Source organism: Alosa pseudoharengus, unplaced genomic scaffold, assembly GCF_046254945.1.
Source record: "Alosa pseudoharengus isolate Yale_2024_CS ecotype anadromous, Long Island Sound unplaced genomic scaffold, YU_APseudo_1.1 YU_APseudo_1.1_scf_3, whole genome shotgun sequence".
Lineage (NCBI taxonomy): Eukaryota > Metazoa > Chordata > Actinopteri > Clupeiformes > Clupeidae > Alosa > Alosa pseudoharengus.
In genome coordinates, this window is record NW_027468718.1 from 45799459 (window position 1) to 45824653 (window position 25195).

General features: G+C 39.1%; 1 protein-coding gene across 2 annotated transcripts in view; it reads left to right on the forward strand.

The window, feature by feature from the left end:
* LOC143100881 (zinc-binding protein A33-like) overlaps positions 1–25195 on the forward strand; it is a 102162-nt gene that overhangs the window by 75895 nt on the left and 1072 nt on the right. Inside the window, exons 1-6 of one of the 2 annotated variants that reach the window (XM_076264444.1) lie at positions 5038–5560; positions 19468–19563; positions 19642–19872; positions 20413–20435; positions 20724–20842; positions 25081–25195. The exon at positions 25081–25195 is cut by the window's right edge and continues 1072 nt beyond it. In XM_076264444.1, coding sequence (XP_076120559.1) covers positions 19687–19872; positions 20413–20435; positions 20724–20842; positions 25081–25195 — 443 coding nt within the window. In that variant the 5' untranslated portion in view covers positions 5038–5560; positions 19468–19563; positions 19642–19686. Of the gene's footprint in view, positions 1–5037; positions 5561–19467; positions 19564–19641; positions 19873–20412; positions 20436–20723; positions 20843–25080 lie in introns of those variants that run through there. The other variant, XM_076264445.1, reaches the window with a different exon arrangement.

Sequence of the window (25195 nt, forward strand, 5' to 3'; positions counted from 1 at the left end):
TTTACAATTTCTCAAGCGCTGAATCAAATTAGCAGCTAAGAGAGGGCTTGTTGTGTATGTATGGGTGCGTTACCGTACTACTAAGTGCACTATATCATTTGGTTGAGAATGTAGAGAATGCTTTTCATTTTGGTTTACTTTAAAAATATAATGTGACATGTAGAATATATATATATATATGTTTGTTGCTGTTTTTCTTTTCACACACACACACACACACAAATAAATAGATAGAAAATAATAAATATCATGGTATCTTGACCTCCATATTGTGTTTATGTCATTGACTTCAAGGAGGAAGTCAACGTCAAACTGAAGCCTTTGAAGGATAAACTGGTAGCCTTTGAAGACATTAAAGTCACTTGTGATGAAACTGCAATGCACCTAAAAGTAATGCTAACGACTTGTGTAAATACAAACATTTTCATTCTATTTTTCAAAGGGGTTGTCATGTTAAAAACACATGTGGTTTTACAGGTTCAGGCCCACCATACAGAGAAACAGATCAAGTAGGAGCCTTCATGGATGCATCAATAAAATACTGCTGTTGGATACCGGTCAGATAATCATGGACGTACATGTAGCTAAAATTGCCCAAACTAGCAGTATAGGGTATCTATGACAGTAGGAGTCTATTTAATTGGGCTGTTTGATTCAATTAAGTATTCATCTATAATCTTCTCATCCTCTATGGATTTGTCTGGATTTCTGTGTGTGTTCTATTTAATAACAAAAACAATGTAGTAATATAATGCATATGTATATGTTTTTGTTCATTAGGTGCATTTTGTTTTACAAAGTCAGTTGTCAAGTCAGTTGTTTCCTTACACATAAAAGAATGACCTCTGTGTCTTCCACACAATTCAGTATACAGCTTATTACTGTATACTTTGTCACGACTACATGGCTCACAGTAGCAATGACATACGGGAGACCACACCGTTTGAATTAGTTAAATCCAAAATAATTTATTAAAACATTAACTTATACGATGAAAACATAATTTGATTAAATAAGTGTATCAAGTCAGTACATGAGAAGCAAGAGAAAGCTAATCAAAAGTGTAGTGCAGATCAGTAAAGTGTAGGCTATGTGTAATGCAAAAAGGATGGTGCTGCCACCAGCATGGAGGCCAGAGCAAAGCCCAGTGGAGCAGAGCAGAGCAGAGCAGACGCACTGCGCAGAGCAGAGCAGAGCTGTGCATGGCAGAGAGCCAACAACTGGCACAAGATGTTTTTAAACAGTCCCACCAATCAGCTGCTGTCTAGACCAGATGGACTGAACACAGACAGCTCCCCCTTCAGACTGGGGGGAGAGAGACCGCCCACACATATTATATCAAAGGTGGAGAGAGCAGCCCAGACCCAGCACGGCAAAGCCGGGCGTGACAACTTTATAATATATATTACTTTATAAGGCCACATAGTGCTAATAGGGTTATCGAGGCTGAGTTCATATTCAGAGGTTAAAACCAAAGTTTTATGTACTGTGTTTGTCTCTCTCTCTCTCTCTCTCTCTATCTCTCTCTCTCTCCCTCTCTCTCTCTGTAGCACCTGTGACTCTGGATCCCAACACTGCAAACTCATATCTCTCCCTGTCTGACGACCTCATGAGCGTGACTCTTGGTGATAAGTGGCGGCAGCTTCCTGATAACCCAGAGCGATTCGATTGGGCGTACAACATGCTGGGCTCGGAGGCCTTTGACTCAGGGACTCACGGCTGGGACGTGGAGGTCGGGGACAGTGACAGCTGGTTCCTGGGTGTGATGAGACAGTGTGCCCTCAGGAAGGGGGTGGTTTCCGACAGCAGCGGAGTCTGGAGTGTGTGATACTACAACACCATGTACGCTTCATTCTCCCCATCCCAGCCTATTACTCACCTGAGAGTGAAGCAGAAACCCCAGAGGGTCAGAGTGCAGCTGGACTGGGACAGAGGAGAGCTCTCGTTCTATGACCCTGAGAATAACACACATCTACACACTTTCACACAGAGATTCACTGAGAGAATGCTCCCGTACTTGTCTTCGTCCTCGACTCTGAGCATCCTGCCAGTGAAAGCTGCAGTAAAAGTCGAGGAGCTCGGTTAGACCAGACCCCTGCTGCAGTGTATCCTGGTATTGGTCTTGTACAGAGCATCCACGTGATGGGCATACTGGTATTGCTCAACATGCATGTGGTGGGCATCCTGGTATTGCTCAACATGCATGTGGTGGGCATCCTGGTATTGCTCAACATGCATGTGGTGGGCATCCTGGTATTGCTCAACATGCATGTGGTGGGCATCCTGGTATTGGTCAATATAGAACATGCATGTGGTGGGCATCCTGGTATTGGTCAATATAGAACATGCATGTGGTGGGCATCCTGGTATTGGTCAATATAGAACATGCATGTGGTGGGCATCCTGGTATTGGTCAATACAGAGCACCCAGAGTGGGTCACTCTTCTGAGAGCGGACATGAAACACAGTCGGACATCCCAGGACCAGTTCTCAGGCACAGTGCCGAAACTCAGGCATGGCCGGCCAGGCATCTTAAAGATGAACGGATGAACTTTCACTTTCACTATCACTTTGTTCTCTGACATTAACATAGAAAATATGCAACTTTGGTCTATCAAAAACATGCTCAGAATAATTATTTGAGGTTCATGCAGATTAGCTGCCTTGCAAAAAACATAACCCCCCAAAAAACTGTTTTATACAATAAAGCTACTTTTGTAAGACCTGATGGTAATGTTCAATAACAGACAAAAACAATGTTTCAAACACACATACACTGTGCACACACAATTTTCAGGTAAGTTGTTGATGGCAAACGTGCTGTCCCAAAGCTATATAAATATTAATGTAAACTTCTCCTGGACAAGGCAATAATAGTGGCTTGTATTTTAGGGGTTGTTACAGTTTACATGGACATTAATATTCTGATATTAACCCAGTTATAATACAAACAATTTTCAGAATAAGTCACAGCATTTGATGATTTTATGAGGAACGTGAACCTGATGAAGCAAATTGCGGAACGCGTTATTCACACCAAATAAAGTCAGCAAAATACTCTCCAGTGTGCGATATATACTACTTTTTGACTTTTCAGCATTTTATGATGGTTTTAACCGGAATAACATCATATTCAGAATAACCAAAACCGAAGGTATCTGGAGTATTCCGATCTTAATCACAATTTGAGGTACGTTCTAGACATGTAAACACCTTATTCACAATACAACGTCCTATTAAAATATTTTCAGTATTACGTGACAATTAAGCATAGCATTATGGCAAATAATAACAAATTGTTTGACGGCCCATGTGCTGCGTGACATGTAAATAGGAATATGAGTGGAATATTCTATTAAGAACTGTAATTCTGAATAAGGTCAATATTCGGAATATATAAATGCCCCTGAAGAAGATGTGTATCATACTGTCCCATCAGCCACAGCAATAAATTGGGAAATAAACTCAACAATATACAGCAGTGGGTCTACAACATGAATATGTATCAATGACTCAGCTTAAACAGATCCCATTGAACCTGATTCCAAGGCAACAGGGCTGAGGGAAGAGGAAAGAAGAGACCTTGAGCAGAATCACGGCTCAGTGGACCTCTCTGCTGACAGTCCGCTGGGTAAAGAGACGAGGTCACACAGATCAGAGTAAGCATATTGGAATGCATGCAACATACATGCCCCGTGCGTGATATGTGCAAGCATGAAACATACTTACAGTATATTGTCTCAAAAAGATTTGTACATACTCGAAAAGATATTCACAAATAGATGTGTATTTGTAAATACACAAATACAAATATACAAATAAATATTTGTAAATGTGCATATCATGATTTACAAAATTCATTGATTCACACACGTTTTGCTATCCACAAATATACTATTTGTAAATATATTGTTTTGCAATTTGAAAAAATATATTATACTTTTGGGTGTTTGCGTAGAACACCATTTGCAAATCTGCATTTCTGTGTGTGAAGTGTTGATTCTACATTAGTGGATCACTCAGCACACACATCCAACATTGTGCATGTGGATCAAGTTGTACTGTATTTGCTTGAGAGATCGAATCTGTGCAGAAAAAATGTCTCAAAATCCACGTCATAGAAAGATGTGCTCAGCCTCGCCCATTCCGAGGGGCAAACAGTCAACTCGGTCTCCACTGACTTTGTAGAGCAAGGTCCATGGCGTTTGTCAAGCAGTGGTTAAGAAAGAAATACAGAGAAACGGCCACTTCTGCTGGAAAAAAATACATAGCAATACATCCGATTTTTTTTTTTAATATCTGAAAAATAAAACAAACAAAAAAACATGTACAGAACGCTCCTAGAGAAAAAAAACTATAAAAAACTATAAACATAACTGAAGACTAGTGCCAACAGAACATGTACTGTGGTTCTGGACCCCGATTGGAAAAAGAGGCCCAAGCGGTGAGTGTGGGGAGCAGGGTAGAGTAAAACCCTCTGCTTTCTCCCCATCCACATTTAATTCCTCCACACACATCTCAGCACCCAACAATGGCAAGTATGTTATGTGCGAAGCACAGTCAAGCATGCTGGGAAACAGAGTGCATGCACTGGGTGTTGCTGACTTTTGTTTGCACGTCTGTGAGTAATGCTGGAGAGAAGGTTTGCACAGCAGTAGATTTTACCTTAGAGTCTAAGTTTTACTCTACCCTGCTCCCCACAGTCAGCGCTTGGGCCTCTTTTTCCAATGGGGGTCCAGAACCACAGTACATGTTCTGTTGGCACTAGTCTTCAGTTATGCATGTACCAGTAAACAGCACCCACATCCACTTTCTCACCACCAGCATAAATGTTGAGTGAGACTGTGCCACATAGTCACATAGTGCCACAGGCTTTCTCTGATGTCACGACTGCCAAGAAGAACCAGTTTCACATATTTCAAACATGTCCAAGGTGATGACTGTTCCTGAGCAGTGTTGACCAATCAGAATCTATCTACCAGAGATTGCCTTCCTCTGTCTCTTCCCGAAGGAAGGAGGAAGTGAAAAGCTTGGTTTATGCAAACAGAATGAATCTTGACTCGTTTCCACAGTCTGTAGATTCAGAGTTAAATCTGCGACACATCCTGGACGGGAAAGTAGGTTTTTAAAAGGTGATTATTTCACTTGACAGACTGTTTTTTAGATAGAAGATGGCCTCCAACAAATTTTCAGAGGAAGATTTCTCCTGTCCCATTTGCTGTGACATCTACAAGGAGCCAGTCATTTTGACATGCAGTCACAGTTTCTGTGAAGCCTGTTTGCAACAGTTCTGGGACGGCAAAGGATCTAGAGAGTGTCCCGTGTGTAGAAGAAGAAACTCAAAGGAAACATATCCACCGAACCTGGCTTTGAAGAACCTGTGTGAGACCTTCTTACAGGAGAGAGGCCAGGAAGCCCTAGCACAGCTGGAGACCTGCACTCTGCACTCACTCTGTTCTGCCTGCAGGAGAAACTGCCTGTGTGTTCGGTGTGTCGAGACTCAAAAAAACATAAAGATCACAACTTCAGTCCCATAGATGAAGCAGCTCAGACATTTAAGGTAAGTGACATGAAACATAAATGACTGGAGTACTCTAGTGGCAAATCCATTGACATTATTAAGACTAGTGCAGTGCCCGTTCAAACATGCTATTCCTGTAGCCCAATTACATGCCTGCAGGTAGGCCTGCTTTAAAAATAGGATGATAGGGAAAAACATCATTCCAGGTAAGCATTCAATAATGAATAGGCCTACAGATAATATAATAAATGTGAAGTGAGCAGAATTTAAGCATGGCTGCATGTGACATTTTTTACAAATCAAAATGACATAATCCTAACAGCTGTTTTGAGTCAAGGCTATATGCTTAGCCTATTGAATAACTTGATGATAGAGAAAACAAACCATTTTGTGGAATGATGCATCATATGGAATTTGCAACGGTGTGACTCAAAAACAGTCTCTGGTGGCCTATAAGTGACATCACACTCTGTCTGCCACTCGTTGCTTGTCGCTGGTTATGCTTTGCATGTGTGGCATTCTGAGACGTTCTTTAATTCGGGACCATTATCGCTCGTTTCAATTTAGGACCTTGCAGTTGGAATTGTCGTTTGTTTATTCAAAGTCTAAAGACAGTCCAAAGTAACCTGGGCTATTCATAAGTGACATCACACTGTCTGCCACTCGTTGCTTGTCGCTGGTTATGCTTTGCATGTGTGGCATTCTGGGACGTTCTTTGATTCGGGACCATTATCGCTCGTTTCAATTTAGGACCTTGCAGTTTGAATTGTCATGTGCTTATTCAAAGTCTAAAGACAGTCCAAAGTAGCCTGGGCTATTCGAAGTGTCCGCTTATTGCACATCATTTTTTACGTCATTTTGAAGAGCCACTGCATATAGCCTACCTGTGTGTGTTGGCATGTTGGTATGGCAAGCGATTTTAACATTTTCCCGCTAGACTGGATATGTATTGCAGATATCTGTAATTCAGTTTTGCCTAGTCAAAACGAACATTTTAGATATCCGCAATTGAATTCTTCCTATCCATAATTGTCATTTCAGATATCCACAAAGACATTCTTCCTAGGACAAATTACGGCACATTTGCCATTCATTTCTATGGGGTTTATCATTACGGATATCTACATTTCAGTTGCAGATATCCACTATGTGAATTACGGATATCTGCAATTGAATTGTAGATATCTGTAATTCCAGTTAGAGATATCTACAATTTGATTCTGACTAGTCATAACTCCAGTTGAAGATATCTTTAATTCACTTCAATTCAAGATATCTACATGTTCCTTTTCAGATATCTTGAATTAAGTTTTGACTAGGCGAAATGACATTGTAGATATCTGTAAATGGAATTTTGACTAGTCAAAATGACGTTGTAGATATCTCAAACTGGAGTTAGGGATAGTCATAATTTGATTGTAGATATCTATTATCAAGTTATAGATATCTTGAATGAGTTTTGATTAGAGATATCTGAAATTGGAGATATCTATAACTTTCATTCTGCCTAGTCAAAATGTAATTATAGATATCTTGAATTAAAGTTTTGACTAGGCGAAATTACGTTAGAGATATCTGTATTGCTATGCAAATTAGGCCCGCATCCCACTTTAGGCGGGAGAAGAGCGTGTTGTTGTTCAAATCATCAAATCACATAGCACCTGTTAACTGTTAACTTTGTAATTAGCACTAATTAGCACCATGTCAGAGCAGCCAGAGGGCGAAGGAGTTTTAATTGTCTTTTTAATGCTGCAGCCTATGCAAGACAGGAGCTGGCAGCAAGAATTGATGATTCAATGTTGCTTTGATTTTTTCGATTACAGCCAACACCATTATGAATGGAATTTCCTCTAGATGGTGCTGGTGCATTTAGTAGCCTATGCCTACTAATTTATGTAGGCTACGACATTACAGCCTGCTTATTTATGGTATAAAATTCTCGCCAAAAGTTTTCTGTACCTGTACCAAAGTTTTGTGCTTGTAAGAATATTTTGTGCTTGTAAAAAATATTTGTGTACATGTAAAAATAATTTGTGTCTGTAAAAATATTTTGTGCATGCAAAAATGGTTTGTACATCTTCAAATCCGTTTTGTCACTGTGTAGAAAAAATGTTTGTGAATTTGCGAACGATTTTTGCACGCACGGATTTTCCATTTACAAGTGCGCATCTGTTTTCTACAGACATGAAACAGATCTACGGGTACGAAACGAATTTACAAGTACAAAACTTTTTTACAAATTTTCCCAAAACAGCCAATCACAGCACTGCTTACTGAACGGACAATCAGCCTATCAACTGTCTCTGCTAACGTTACGTGAAAGCACCGCACATATAACATGGGAAATACAAAGGGAGGAATGACTAGTCGGAAAACACTAACACAATAACTATACAGAACAATTATCATTAATAATAATACTAACCCTGTGGGAACAATAACTCTTAAAGAGACATGGTAAACTACCCAATTTCGTGTAAAAGTACAATGGTTAGGGCGTGTGAAATCCGTCTTTTAAGTCCAGAATGAATGGGTCTTTAGTCATAGTCAGCCTAAAGCCACCCTGAACTTTTTTGGTCATGTAGCAGTAACTGTTATGTTCTAGCTAGCTTAGGTAACAAGCTAACTTGGCTAACAAGCAAACAGCTCAACTTAACTCTATTCCTTCCCTACTATGAATCTAATATCATTAACTAGAACTAATAAACAGTATAGTTTAAAACGCGAGCACTGGATAGGTAATTAATAGGTAACAATAGGTAATGGCAGCTAACTGGGCTAGTATTGGCTGGGCTAAGCTAACGTCAAAGATACTGCTTTTTTCAACCGTCTCTGCTAGGGTTGCCAACCGTTCCGTAAAATACGGAATCGTCCCGTATTTGCAAGGAAAAAGATGTGTTCCGTATTGAACTGATACGGAACGCATTTTGTTCCGTATTATTGAGAATCAACTCGTGCAAATCCATGACAGATCAGTATTATAAGTTAGACTATGAACGAAAAATACACAATTTGTATGAAATAAAGGGAAACTTTGCTGCTGTCATTTATCCCTCTCAGTTCGTCTGTCATCACTATCCCAACAGAGAATGCACTTTTCGTTTGAGCCACTGCGAGTCACGTATATTACGCTGATAGCGTAGCGTGAGATGACATGTCTTGTCATGAGTTTTACAGTGCATCTGTGCAAGATAAACAAATTCATGGGTTTCATCAGGTCCCTTTCCACAGGTGTATAAAATCAAGCACCTTAATTATCAATGCAGACTGCATGGTGCTTGATTAATACACCTGTGGAAAGGGACCTGATGAAACCCATGAATAGGCTAGCCTACTTGCTGCAGAGACAGAAAAAAGCCAGAAATAAAATAAGGCTTCACCAAATTCAGAGCTTCTGGAGCTGCTTGTGATGTTCAATATATTTTTTTCTATGACAGCATATCCGCCAGTTCAGTTTTCAGAGTTATTTGGTTTGAGTATAATAGGCTACAAACAGTTATTTCTTTATCATGTGTTTTTGCATCGAAATAATTCTTGTTTTGCACCAGATAGAAAATGAGTAGGCTAGTGGCTATAGAATGTAGTATATTATGTGCGCATTTTAGTAAATAATAGCTCACAATTTTGTAAAATGATGCACTATTTAGTAAAATAATACATACATAATTTCAATACCCCCCCCCCCCCCCTCCCCACTAACTGAAGTGGATGCCGGTGTACTTACTGAAGTGTATTATCAAACCCCCCCCCCGTTCCTTATTTTCATATCAGAAAGTTGGCAACCCTAGTCTCTGCTAACGTTACGTGAAAGCACCGCACATATAACGTGGGAAATACAAAGGGAGGAATGACTAGTCGGAAAACACTATAACACAATAACTATACAGAACAATTATATCATTAATAATAATACTATTGATCCGAATTTTATTAGTTCTAGTTAATGATATTAGATTCATAGTAGGGAAGGAATAGAGTTAAGTTGAGCTGTTTGCTTGTTAGCTAAGATAGCTCTTCTTTTTTAAGTGTTTCACCTCTTCTGAACTGTGGTGTTTACATGTACCCAGAGCTGTATTTTCTATGTCCAGCGTTTCAGAAATTAAAGAAACGAGCTGATCGGCTGACTGGCCGTTCAGTAAGCAGTGCTGTGATTGGCTGTTTTGGGAAAATTTGTAAAAAAGTTTTGTACTTGTACATTCGTTTCGTACCCGTAGATCTGTTTCATGTCTGTAGAAAACAGATGCGCACTTGCAAATGGAAAATCCGTGCGTGCAAATATCGTTCGCAAATTCACAAAAAAAAAATTCTACACAGTGAGAAAACGGATTTGAAGATGTTCAAACCATTTTTACATGCACAAAATATTTTTACAGATACAAATTATTTTTACATGTACACAAATCATTTTTACGAGCACAAAATATTCTTACAAGCACAAAACTTTGGTACAGGTACAGAAAACTTTTGGCGAGAATTTTATACCATACTTATTCTTCTTCCATTCATAGAAATAAGGAAATAAGCCCACTTTTTCTTCGATTATGTTGGGGAGGGGAAATTAGCTGACAGAATGTATAAGTAGATGGGCTCTAGCCTAGAAATCTAGACGGGCTCTGCTACGGAACTAAAGCAACGTCTTGCACAATAATTTGCACTAGTCATAATGACGTTTGAGATATCTTCAACTTTCATTCTGCCTAGTCAAAACTGAATTAAAGATATCTGCAATTGCCATTTAAGATGTGTGACGAGTTGAATGTTGTTTTCAATGACGTGATGACAGATATCTGTAATTCAGTTTTGCCTAGTCAAAACTAAATTACAGATATCTCTATCTGACGTTTCGACTAGTCACAATTACGTTACAGATATCTTGAATGACAATTCCAACTATCCAAAATGTAATTGCGACTAGTCAGAAAGACGTTGTTGATATCTACAATGTTAATTCCAGATAGTCAAACTTAGCGGGTAAATGATAAAATCGCTTGCCATATGTTGGCGTGTTGTTGCAAAATCCGTGGAGTTATCTTGCACTCGCTTAAGTTTTTACCCGTGTAACCTACACTGATCCAATTCTGCCAAAGCCCTGCTTCTATCCTCACTGGTAGCTTACAGTCCTACAGTGCTGTGTGGGAGGGGGAGTGGCTAGCGGCGAAAGCCAATGCGTGCTTCTTTTACCGATATAGGCTATTTAACGATATCTTTTGCATTTCTTATCCAAACAACGTCAAATTCGGCAGTGCACTTACTCATGCCTGTAGCAAGACACCTGCCAAGTTTGTAATCAGTCTGACAAACGGTCAGCGAGATATGCGTGCCACAGACACACACACACACACACACACACACACACACACACACACACACACACACAGACGCTTCTTGCTTTATAGATAGATAGATGTTACACACAGATACAAACACTGGCATTGCTAAGTAGGCGTCTTTATTAAAACGGTCTGACTGACTTTAGGTGGAAACTCTCTCCTCTCTTCTTTGCAAATAAGACATATATATATGTGATGCGATCTGGGAAAACCCATCACATGGTGAAATTTTACCAACTTAAGATTCTGATACCACCTTAAAGCTGCTTTAAATGTCTTTTCAAATCTGTTTTCATTTTTTTCATAGCATGTCTGTAACAAATGTTATCATTATCTGAAGTCAGCTTAGTAACATGGTTTTATGAAATGGAATTTTGAGAAAAACAGCTTTAAAGATGGACATTCTAAATAGAATCACCACAATCGAATATCACATGTTAAATTTTAATTACTCTATTATGGCACACACTTATTTGGCACCAAGCAAACACACAACACTCATTAATTAGATAAAAATGAAGAATGTATTTATTCATTCAACATTCAATGAATTGAATTTGTTTTACGTAACTCTTCCTCTTCTTTTTTTGTTTCTTTTTCTCTTTATAAGTTACTGTACATTATATATGTATTAGACAATGTCAGTATCATTCTGTTATTATACAGTATATTATCAAATCATGCAGTATACATATGCAGAAAATATAAAGAATATGCAGTATAACTACAGAAAATATCAGAAATATACAGTATATCATGACTTATTGTGAATTCAAAATGTAAAAGTTGAGGTATCAACACATATTCGATGTAATTATTGTTTTGCTATCATTCAAAGTATCATGAAATCATGCAGTAAAAATATCCAGAAAAGTATAAAAATATGCAGTATAACTATGCAGAAAATATCTGAAATATGCTGTATATCATGACTTACTGTGAATTCAAATGGAAACGTTGAGGTAACAACACATAGAATATCATCAAATCATGCAGTAAAAATATCCAGAAAAATATGCAGTATAACTATGCAGAAAATATCTGAAACATGCAGTAAGCTTATATATATATATATATACAGAAAACATAAAAATATGCAATATATCATGACTTATCGTAAATTCAAATGGAAAAGTTGAGTAACAACACTAACTATAGATTCAACTCTTGTATTCAATTAATCCTCATTCATGGTTACAGCCTGAGGGAGGGGGCAAACCAAGTCCTGCTTGTCCTTTGTCACAAATTCCCTTATCTCATTGTAAAGATACTGTTGCCTTTTAGCATCAAGCCCCTTTGGGAGGAGTTGATCAGGCAAAGCATTTGGGTCAAGTGCATCAAAGTCGACACCATTTCTCCCCAAGTCTTGGGAAACTTCCTCACTATTAAGAAATGTTTTCATTGTTACTAATGTGGAGCCCTGACAGAATAAGAAATGATGAAAGCTTTTAATGGTGGGTAATTTTCTGAAGTATGTACCCAAGAATGTGCTCCAGTCATACATGGGTACAAGAACAGTGCCATCCTCTCTACCACAAAGACATGGTACATTGACTCCAGATGGACTTGAGTTTTGAACTACTTGGGCAATGTCATCCAAGCAGTCAACCTTATTCCTCCTAAAATTTCTTTTAAAGAGCCCAAAGCACCAGTCACAGGAAAACTTTGTGTGCCCAGCAAGAAGGAAACTCATTTTGATTGACACATGACGACCTGTCAAGACACGCCACATCAGATACCACATCACAAAAGAGTTCTTGTTTTGTCCCGCGCAGTTATCTGCATGAAGGTGCATGTGCATTTCACCCAGTCCATAATTCTCAAGATATGAGTGTAAAAGGCTAATAACACAGTTGCTACCTTTACCAGTCTGTATGCATTCATCCAACAAGAAAGTAACCTGCTTTGGCAAGGCCTCACATGCTACACCAAAAACTCCACACTTACGTGGTGTTTTGAAATACATCGGCCCTGGTTGGAGGGGATCATTGGGGTAGTGAATCTGTTGTGCAAAGTCCATGCTATAATGTACCATTCCCTCATAGCTACAAGGAATGTGTGGACCTAACTCTAACCCAGCAGGCAAGTTTGCTTTTGAATCCTTACAAAGTTGCTGATAGTGTGTACGTTCTACTCTAGCCTTCTCCAGATGTTCAGTGGCCAGACGATGTAGCTCTACCTTTTCTGAATCAGCCTTATTGGCAGCCTCACTAATGTGTTTTTGATATTTTTGACATGTCCAACACAGGTCAGTTGCTGGCCGCATTGTGACAACAAATGGCACCACTTCCCGCCAGATACGGCGAAACGTAACTACAGAAACCACACGCTGATTCGCTGCAGCAACTGCCACACAGTAATCAGAGTACACCTTCACCTTCGTACAGTTAGTTGGAAGAAGTTTCAAATCACTCCTCCAAAAGCCTGGTACCCTCCCTGGAAGATGCATGCCATGAGTTTCAGCATAGTTTAAAATGAAATGTGCAACATACATATTGTCCTCTTTCTTCAGTGCATTAGGAGGCTGGCGCTTTTTGTTGCCATGAATTCGAGGAGTAACACCATGCTCCTTATAATGCTTAATAAGAGCATCTAGCTTGACCTGCCCAATGCCATGGAGATATTTGAACGTATCCCTGCATATTTTCTCCCCATGGTGAAAGAAATCAGTTCTTTGGGACTTCCGAACTGTCTTTTCTTTTTTATGGGTGCGGGATGTTAGCTGAGAAAGATGCATTCCACACGAGAGTTTAGCTAAAATGGCGATATCTAGCTCTTCCCTTGTCATTTCCAAGAAACAGTAACGAATCATCTGCAACTCCTCTTGCATGAAACGTGTTGAACATGGATGACCGTTATTGTATTTGCATGCACATACAAACTCTTGCACATCACCATTCTCTTCTTGATGTGGAACAGGTGGTAGTATCTCTGCTACATCTTCAATAATAGATGTGGGATGGTCCTCACCTGAAATGAGTAAGAATGAATAACTGTAATACATGTATTATATAAAAAAGGCTGAACTACATTATTATTAATAATCAACATTGAGAATCTATCACACAAGTATTTCACCATTGCAATATGTCTATGCCCATAAGACACATGTGTAGGCTACTACTATAGTAGTACTACTATTATTACTCAAAACAATTATCATCATCATCATCATGATTAGATTATTTTGTTTGACAAGGTGCGACCAAGTTAACTTTATGTTAAGGTGTAGCCTACTAATAAAAAAGTGAACATGTTATGTGCAGGTTTGCACAGCATGCTGACAAGCTATCGGATCTGGCTCAATCCAACATCTCTCATTCCCAAAATAAGATTTATATGTCTTACATTTCAATTGCATAATGTCACAGAGTGAAGAAACCGTCTTCACCGTCAGTAATGCAAGGCTACAGTCTTGAATGTCACTAGCATGGAGCAATCATGAACATCACCAAGTGTATTAACCTCCCAGCAAACACACAACTAAACAGCCACGTTGCCTATAAGTTGCCAGTTGGTCACGGCCAACTAACATTCTGGCAACCTTCCTGCAACGTGGCCACAACGTTGCCACTATGAAGTGGCCATTTGGTGACTTGAGCAACGTTGCCACAACGTGGCGCTAAGGTCATTTGGTAATGTTGCCGTTTGGTGGTGTAAATAACGTGGCCATAACGTGGCCCTATGGTCATTTGGTAACGTTGCCATTTGGTGACTTGAGCAACGTGGCCATAACGTGGCCCTATGGTAATTTGGTAACGTTGCCATTTGATGGTGTAAATAACGTGGCCGCAACGTGGCGCTTTGGTCATTTGGTAACGTTGCCATTTGGTGACTTGAGCAACGTGGCCATAACGTGGCCCTACGGTCATTTGGTAACGTTGCCATTTGGTGGTGTAAATAACGTGGCCGCAACGTGGCGCTATGGTCATTTGGTAACGTTGCCATTTGGTGACTTGAGCAACGTGGCCATAACGTGGCCCTATGGTCATTTAGCAATGTTGCCGTTTCCCAACACCAATTGTTAGCTGAGGTTATATCAAATGCAATAATAATCAGAGATATTATTTATTTATTTATTTTTTAAGTCAAACTATCTTCAAGCCAGAAAAATTGACCACTGGTTTGTACTGTTTATTTACTACCTGATGACTCATCCCCACAAAAATAATGCTAAACTGAGATTAATGTTTACCATCCAGAACTACAATTTTCTAATTTCCACAAACTGAAAAATAGCAATCAAATATATTCAGATACTGAATTGATGAATCGTTTATTTTAAATGCATGTAGGGAACACATTAATAAATCACACTGACAATTCTTTCTATTAACATTTGAAGTAAAATTCATGTGTTTCATGAATTCAAGTGATGTGTACAAACAAACCACGTTGCAGGGTAGGCATTGGTCAACCAGGAGAGAGCATAAAGACCTTGGAGAGGCTGAGGTGGAGAGTAGCTAAACCACTGACTGCTAATCAGAATCCAATCCAAACTATGCTTTATATTAAGTTATAAGAAAATAACAGCAGTGCACATGACCCACAGGATAAGACTGATAACTGACAATCAACCTAAGTTTAATTTTAGTATTCAGTTACCAAGGCTGAAAAGAGGTTAAGCAATTTGAAAGTGTGAGAGTAGGAGTGTTGGGTAATGATATAATCACAGGTGTTTTGTTTGGCTGTAACCTCGAGGTTCTGAGGCCGAGTGGCGAAGGTAACAACCCTGCGATCACAAATGCTGTGTTGATTCAATACATTAATTCTGCCACTGACTAATTAACCTTAAAACACCAGATTATTCTATTGACCTGGGATATTCCCACTTTTGGGAATAGCTGTCTCCTGTCCAATAAGAAAACAAATAATTCCATAGAACCCAAATGTTGTATGAAATCATAGCATGAGAAAATAATTCTACATTACAACACCAGCTTAATTATAATTCAATTATTATTGTATTCACCAAATTATTTGATCGATCAGCAAGTAGGCTAAGTGGTGCCAATCCAACATCAGTTCATATGTCAATTAAGTGTTGCAAGTTTTCTATCAAGCTGAAGTTGTCCTTAAGCCGTAGAGATGCTGGTTCTGCTGTCGCAACTGAGTCAGGGTTATCAATGTTGCCTCCGGTTGTCTCCAAAATGGTGGATCGATCCCTCTTCAGTTCGGTCCCTGGAAAAGAAAAAAAAGGTAAGAATGTCTTAATACTTTCTGTTCACACACTCACAGTTTAATAAAATATCAAGCGAAATGAAAAAGTGTGCATAGACAGCTATACAAGAACAATTGTGTCTAGCTAGCTGAGTTTGACTGCTCCAAAGTCCTTTTAGGCAAGTCCCTCCACTCGGCAGTCATATTGCAACGCTTTTTGGGTACTCATCGGGCATCCTATTCGGCAGAAATACGCATGCACAAGGCTTCACGACACCAGTGTGCTCCAGTGGCGAGTTCACAACACATGATTGGCATGATGTCTGCACAACACAGCACATAATTGGCTCAATGTAGTCACATCACACCACATGATTGGCTCAATGTATACACATGTCGACATTTTGGCGAAGAAGGGGTGGGATATGTGTAGACAACGCCATTGGCGTTACAAACTAACCCCATGCATTTCTATGGAGGATTTTTTGAGTGCTGTCTCCTCATTTGAAAGTCTCTGACTGATCTTGTTTTTATGCCTGTAACTCTACTCTACACCAGATGTGAGGAGTACCACCATGCTGCCCTCTGCAGCCTGTGCATTGGCAATGAGGAGACCAAACATTGTTAATACGAGCTTGCCTTTTAGATGTAACATTAGGTTGAGTCAATTGTCTATGCTTACCTAAATCTTATTTTGCTTTGACATTTTTATGTGCATGCACAAAGTCGATGGAGAAGGGGTGAAGGTGTAACCCACCTAAGCATTGGTTACTAAACCCAAAATTAGTTGCCAATGTTAAATAAATAGGTACATAAATTGAATAAATAACAAAATAATTAACAATCCAGAAGGACATACGATTTTCTAGTCAACGGGAAATGCTTTTATTTTGACAAGCGTGTTGCTTGGATACCAGAATTCGTTTATTTTACGTTCTACTCGATAACGTTACACTTGAATAGACTTTGAATCAAAACCTTTTACTCCTTGACACCTTTCTATCGTGAATCATTTTTAATACCTCTTAAGTCGTTTTACTATTTCTACTTTGTCCTTAATCTTCCCTCATTGTTTTCACGTCTTTATCCACTTCTTTTGAACGCCGGTGAGTAATTTATCTGCTAGCAAAGATTGTTAAGGCTAGCGAGTGATTAGCATCGCGTAGCAGCAATTGCATTAGAATGGGGCTAGCATGTAGCATGCTAGGATAACTTTGAGCTAATTGAATGATATAAAAAACCAATCGGAGATTTACGTTTACTGTACTGCTTTGTTACTGTACTTTACTGTACTGTAATGTTAGTGTTTTAATATTAATATGATATGTGAATGTTATTGAATATGACAAGTGTAATTAGTAGATGGTGTGCTATGATTTTATATGAAATATATGCAGTAACGGACTCCCCAGAGAAGACGTTAGTTTGGCATGTTTTAAGACACGACGAGCTAGTAGCCTGTGTGTGTGAGATGAAAGTGGAACCCTTTCTCTCATGGTTGGTGACCGAAAACGTTGGCTATGTTGTGCCTCTCTTAATTGAAATGTTGTTTTCTGTAGCCCACACTACTAAATTTGGAGGCAGCAACCTGAAGGGGAAGGAGAAGCTGCCACTGCTCGGAACCCGGAGTATGCAGCACAATAAAACGTAAGTAAAACTTCGGGACAGTCTGCACAAATTCAAAAAAAGTGCAGCTCTTACCTGAAAGCTAAAGGTTTTCTTCTTTGCTTGCAGGCCCGGCAGCAGCAGTAGGAGGAGGAGGAGGAGCAGCAGCAGCACATCAAGTCATCGGCAGGAACTCCCAAATTAAATGAATTTAAATAAATGGTGTAATCAAATGTGAAATGTCGCTCTGTTCTTCCTAAACCAAGTGAGTGGGCAAATGAGGACTGCATCTGCAGATCCGCCCAGAGCTGTTTTTTTAACATCCTGACAACATTCTGGCGACCTCCAACATGGGTTTCAATGTTGCTATAAAGTTGCGGTTACGTGGCCATTAAGTTGCAGGAAGGTTGCCTGCATGTCGCGGTAATGTTGTCAAATAACGTGGCGGCAACATCAAGGCGTCTTTCACTTTTCCGGTTGCCGCCACGTTGGAAATTAACGTGGCGGCAACGTAAACATTGGTTGGAAAATCACGTTGCGGCCACGTGATGGCCACGTTATTGTGTTTGCTGGGCTAGCAGCTAACGTTAATGCTACAGTCTGCATCTCGAACATTAACGTTAAGTCTCCGTTTTAAACTCACATGTCAACTGGACTTACATGCATAACCAGCCATAGTTTGTTGCTTTAACTTGACGTTTTAGTTTTAAGCCTTCGTGTCGCCATTCAAAAGAAATGTATAACGGGAACATGGTAACGTAATGGATAAAGTTACTCTGAATGAACAACCCTGATCTTCCAGGGAACTTTCTAGCCTGTCAGGAATAGCACTAGCAGCTAACCTACATCACGGTTATAACGTTACACAAGGAGATAAGTTACCAGAGGGGGATTTTAAAATTAAGTAAATTGTTTTATTGTTGTTTTATTACTAGTGCAGTCTCTGGATGTTTTAATCGTAACGTTACCTTGTAGGTTTTTGATAACTAGTCTTACACTGGTCTTTCAAAATAGCAAGCACCTTATCTTACATTAAGAATAGCATGGCTAGCTTACCTTCATCGGACTCCTCTTCTTCAGTAAATTCATTACAATCCGACCCTTCGTCATCTCTTGGATCTCTGGATGTGAAATAATCCATGATCACATCGTTCAGGGCAGTGGCATCGCCAGGATTTAGCAGATTGAGACGTGCAGCATCATTTAAGTGAGCAGCTACCTCAGACTCCCTTTTCTTGAGCTCCGCCATCTCTGTAGACTCTCACAAGACTGACATCCTCACGTAACGTTAACGTTAGGTTTATCAAAACATATCACAGTGTTACAATGTATATATGGCGGGAACATGTGCATTGATATGATTTCATTCGTGTGGTTACTTTATGGCTTTGATTGGTGAACCGTCTTTGTAGCCTAGTGTTTATAGCCTGGCAAAAGCAAGTTATGGGAGATTTTTTATGCACCTCCGCCGTTCGCGGTTTCAAATGTAGATGATCTTTCAGGCAGCTTGGCCAATATAAATCAATTTTTAATGTATAAAACTAGTGAATTTCACCTAGATATTTTCAGGACTTATAGACAAGATGTTATATAATAATAATTTAATGAAAATACAATTTTGCCAAATAAATGACAACCGACCTATTTTTACTATTTCCTCGAAACGTGACAGCGCGACATCCGACGGGTTTTCCCAGATCGCATCACATATATATATATATATATATATATATATATATATAGAGAGAGAGAGAGAGAGAGAGAGAGAGAGAGAGAGAGAAAGAATGAGAGAGACAGAGAATCTTTCAGTATGATGCTTGTTGTCATGACACCTATGTTGTTCCATCCCAGGAGGAACTTGGGGGGAAACTGGGTACCTTGGAGACCACACTAAAATCCTTTCAACAAGCTAAAACCACCTGTCATGAAATTGCAGAACACATAAAAGTAAGTAAGAGGCCAAGAGTGTTGAAACAAAGCAGTGTTGTGTGTCACAATAACCAATAAATGAATTTGCCATCACAGGTCCAGGCCCAAAACACAGAGCATCAGATCAAGGAGGAGTTTGAGATGCTGTACCGGTTTCTACGAGATGAAGAGGAAGCCAGGATAGCTGCCCTGAGGGAGGAAGAGAAGCAGAAGAGTCAGATGATGAAGGAGAAGATTGAGAAGATGAACAAAGAGATCTCATCTCTTTCGAGCACTATCAAAGCCCTAGCAAAGGAGATGGGAGCTGGTCCCAACACATTGTTACAGGTATTATAGCTATTCATAGATATTTGTGTTATAATAGCCTTTACACTAGTGTCACTGATCGGTTCGATAAAATCCAACACTCAGTAGGGTGGAAATGGTTAAGAAAATCCAGCAATTTCTTTACAGGAACCAGCTGAGAAATTAGCTAATAGCATTTTACAGCCTTTTTCCATTCCGCTCATTTATAGTTGGCCAAGAAGTTAATTTAGATAGAAATTGCTGAGTGCATTTGGAATAATTGATAAGGATATTGGTTTTGTAAATGTATACTTCTGAATATTGTACATCTTTGCTCCCTCACCCACATGCATTGTACGTGAAGTAAAAAATCCCAGTTCTAACTCAGTAAAGTTGTCTGGTGCCTATCATACAGTATATTCGCTATACTGTATATAAGACACCACAACGACATTTTGGTTAGATAAATGCAGTTAATCTTCATTTCTTTGAGGCCATGAGGGATTTGAGTGAAGAAAAAAGCAATAATTCATTAATTTAGCAGAAGAGTGATGATGAATGTCCTCTTCTGTATTTTTACAGAACTACAAGAGCACAGTGGAGAGGTAAGTGAACTGACCCCTCTCTCTCTTATCTATACAAGAGCACAGTGAACTGACCCCTCTCTCTCTTATCTATACAAGAGCACAGTGGAGAGGTAAGTGAACTGACCCCTCTGTCTCTGATCTATATGGTCAAGAGAGAGCAGCACTGACTCCTGAATGTTAACTCAGAACCCAACACAGCAGCACTGACTCCTGAATGTTAACTCAGAGCCCAACACAGCAGCACTGACTCCTGAATGTTAACTCAGAGCCCAACACAGCAGCACTGACTCCTGAATGTTATTCCAGGGCCCAGTGCACACTGCAGGATCCAGAGAGAGTTTCAGGAGCTCTGATCAATGTGGCAAAGCACCTGGGCAATCTGAAGTTCAGAGTCTGGGAGAAGATTAAAGACACTGTACAGTACAGTGAGTTTTCTCTCTCACACACACACACACACGCACACACACACACACACACACATGCGTGCAAGACACATAAACCCGACCCCCCAACACACACACACACACACACACACACATACACACACAATACCCCCCCCCCACACACACACACACACACACAGTGTTGCCACAGTTACCTTGAAAAAGTAATCTGATTACTGATTACAGTGCATGAAAATGCACTGTACTGTTCTTCCTAGGCAACTTCTTATTATTATTCCGCTTACCACTTTTTCTATATACGCAATTTCTCTTGAACAGTTTAACTTAGAAACTTCATTCAAACTTTGTAACGTAGGTCTTCAAACAGATCGGGTTGCTATGTCTTTTCAACTTTGAAACTTTTATACTTTTTAAACTATTAAAGAAAAACTTTTTAAAAATCCCCATAGACTTAACATTGCCGATTATGACATCATAATACGGCCGTTAAGCAATTAGAATCCTATGGCAGGTGTTCAGGCCACCTGCAGCCTCAGGCTTTAAGCATACAATCTGGGTCAATTAAGACTACACATCCTATTCAACTGTTTCCTCTGCCCAAAACTGTTTCAAAATAAAAGTCCTCACTACAATAATCCACTGTTAAACAATGTAACCCATTAATCTACTGAACTTTTTACATTCAATTTTTAAACGGTCTACTTTTAAACTATCATTAAACTATATACATTCACTAGCTGTCTATCAACAACTTTTAACTTGTCATCAACTATGTCAACACTTGTCATCAACTATGACTCCTACCTACTGTAGCTAGTTAGCATGGTTAACAAAGTTAGCATGTTAGCATTTTTAGCATTTTTAACAAAACTGTTAAAAATGATTAGCTAGGTTAGCTAAGTCACATGGTTAGCATAGTTAGCATGCTAGCATGTCAGCATGCTAGTTAGCATTTTAAGCAAAACTGCTAAAAATGATTAGCTAGGTTAGCTAAGTAACATGGTTAGCATAGTTAGCATGCTAACATGATAGTTAGCATAGTTAGCATAACTGCTAAAAATGATTAGCTAAGTTAGCTAAGTCACATGGTTAGCATAGTTAGCATGATAGCATGCTAGTTAACATTTTTAACAAAACTACTAAAAATGATTAGCTAGGTTAGCTAAGTAACACGGTTAGCATAGTTAGCATGCTAACATGGTAACATGCTAGTTAGCATAACCGCTAAAAATGATTAGCTAAGTTAGCTAAGTAACATGGTTAGCTTAGTTAGCATGCTAGCATGCTAGCTAACATTTTTAGCAAAACTGCTAAAAATGATTAGCTAAGTTAGCTAAGTAACATGGTTAGCATAGTTAGCATGCTAGCATGTTAGCATGCTAGTTAGCATTTTTAGCAAAACTGCTAAAAATGATTAGCTAAGTTAGCTAAGTAACATGGTTAACATAGTTAGCATGCTAACATTGCTAGCATAGTTAGCATGTTTAGCAAAACTGCTAGAAAATGTTAGTTAAGTTAGCTAAGTAATATGGTTAGCATGTTAGCATTGCTAGCACTGCTATAAAACATTAGCTAAGTAGCATGGTTAGCAGATTTAAAAATCTTAGCATAACTGCTAGCAAACATTAGAGCCATTCCAACTTTCAGTTATCGTCAAATATCTACCTATACACAGCCATTAAACTATTTGAATATCAACATTCATTAAACTGCTAGAAAACGTTAGCTAAGTAGCATGGTTAGCATGTTAGCATTGCTAGCACTACTATAAAACATTAGCTAAGTAGCATGGTTAGCAGATTTAAAAATCTTAGCATAACTGCTAGCAAACATTAGAGCCGTTCCAACTTTCAGTTATCGTCAAATATCTACCTCTACACAGCCATTAAACTATTTGAATATCAACATTCATTAAACTGCTAGAAAACGTTAGCTAAGTAGCATGGTTAGCAGGTTAGCATTGCTAGCACTGCTATAAAACATTAGCTAAGTAGCATGGTTAGCATAGTTAAAAATCTTAGCATAACTGCTAGCAAACATTAGAGCCATTCCAACTTTCAGTTATCGTCAAATATCTACTTATACACAGCCATTAAACTATTTGAATATCAACATTCATTCAACTTCCAGTCTGTCAACAACTTTTAAACTATTTACCTTCAACTTTTAAACGGTCTACTTTTAAACTATCATTAAACTATCTATTAAACTAGCTGTCTATCAACAACTTTTAAACTATCTACTGTCTATCAACAACTTTTAAACTATCTACATTCAGCTTTTAAACAGTCTACTTTTAAACTATCAACTTTTATTAAGCTATGCAACCACCATGTCTATCCTAGCATCACCGTAGTAACCATCTCTGTATTATCTGTTTTAACTATACATGATATTTTACATCACAAGTTTAGCATTTTCATGCACTGGTAATTCCTTGGAATTGCATTTCTAGTTACTGATTACTCCTTTAAAAAGTAACTTAGTTACTTTACGGATTACTTGATTTTAAAAGTAACTAAGTTAGATTACAAGTTACTTTATTAGTTACTTTCAGCAGCTGCTGACAACACCCCCACCGCCTCAACATAAAAATGATAACCGGTTTTGCCAATACTCACTATACTGGAAGTGCTAAACAGTAATGTCAGCCATGTATAGCAGACATCCCAACCTAACCTACTTAGATACTGAAATTCAGATGTTTGTTCAATAATACCAACACAAAAATAAGGAAGGCCTATTGATAGAAATTGTTATAGTAAAATATGTAGATTTTTTTGTAGATTTTTTTTTTCATGTAGCCTTGGCAACTAGCCATCTTGTATAGGCCTGAGTAATATGCAAATGAAATTACACTTGTTAAACTCACCTCAACAAGTCTTTTGCAATCATTTAACCCGCTGTGAGCAATGCTAAAGTCGCTGTTACAAACAGTGCAGTGTGCAAGACTATCATTATGTTTTAATCTTATGAGACAATTGGGTACACTTTTGTGTAGTCTGATGTGAAATGGGTCTTAAATCTTCCTTTTTGAGGGGCACTGACGCTGCCATGACGATCCTGTTCCTAGATACACTGACTGAACTGATTAATTAAGTTTGGGAGAAAAGAGATATAAGCACACTTACACTGAAAACTGGTTGATTTAGCAAAACAGACCAGGATGCTCTCTGTCTTGGATGTGCTTCAGGCACACACGCACCACTCCTCTCTCTCTCCCTCTCCGTTGTGTGCGCGTTAAACTCATATGCACACGTGATTTGAAGTCTGGTCTGGCTTGCGTGCTCTTGTTCGCTCTAGGTTCCGGGAGATGTTATGTAATTTGCGGGCGTCAGGAAGCCGCTATCAATATGTGGGAGACTCCCAAAACTTCGGGAGACTTGGGACGTCTAGCTAGACAGCACTTTGTCGCCAGCACAGAATGTACAATGTACCTTAATGTTGTCATGTTTAGCTGGCAAACTCAAAGTAATGACTGATGAAATGTGCATCTCTCTCCTCCCTCCATTGTTGTTTACGTTTGTGTAGCTGCGTGGTTTTAGCGTGAATTGTCCTCATGCTGAAAATGTGAGCATAGCCTACATGACTTTAATCCCCAAGACAAGAAAAAATCAAAGAATATATCTTTTTACTAAGGAAAAGGACAAAAATAGTAACGCACAGTAACTTAGATAAGTAACTTTAATCTGATAACTGGTTTGTAAATAGTAGCGTTACTCGTTACCGAAAAAAGTGGCCAAAATAGACTAACGCGTTACTAAGTAACGTTACTAAGTAATGCGTTACTGGCATCACTGCACACACATACATACAGACACACAGCACACTTTCTTTTGACAGTAACAATACATTGAATGTTTCTGTACAGCGTCACTTCAAAGTCTTGACCTGTAATACCCATGTTATGCCTGCAGTTCACTGTAGGTTCAGCACCAACAGGATTAAATGCTGGACGCAAGAGAGTGGGTAGACACTTTGCTCCTCTGACCCGTAGACAGTAGAGGCTGAGGTTGATTTTAGTTTGGAGGGCTTTGGTTTGAAAATGATAGTGGTCATTATAATCATCACCACCACCACCACCACCATCATCATCATCATCACCATCGTCGTCATCTTCATCACCATCGTCATCATCTTCATCACCATCACTATCACCATCGTCGTCATCTTCATCACCATTAGCTTCATCATCTTCCTCAGCAGCAACAACACCCACAACATTCTTATGTGTGTACATGTGTTCTTATTCTTTGCAGCTCCTGTGACTCTGGATCCCAACACTGCGCATCCAAATCTCCTCCTATCTGAGGATCTGAGCAGTGTGCGACTCAGTGAAGAGAGACAGCAGCTCCCTGAGAACCCAGAGAGATT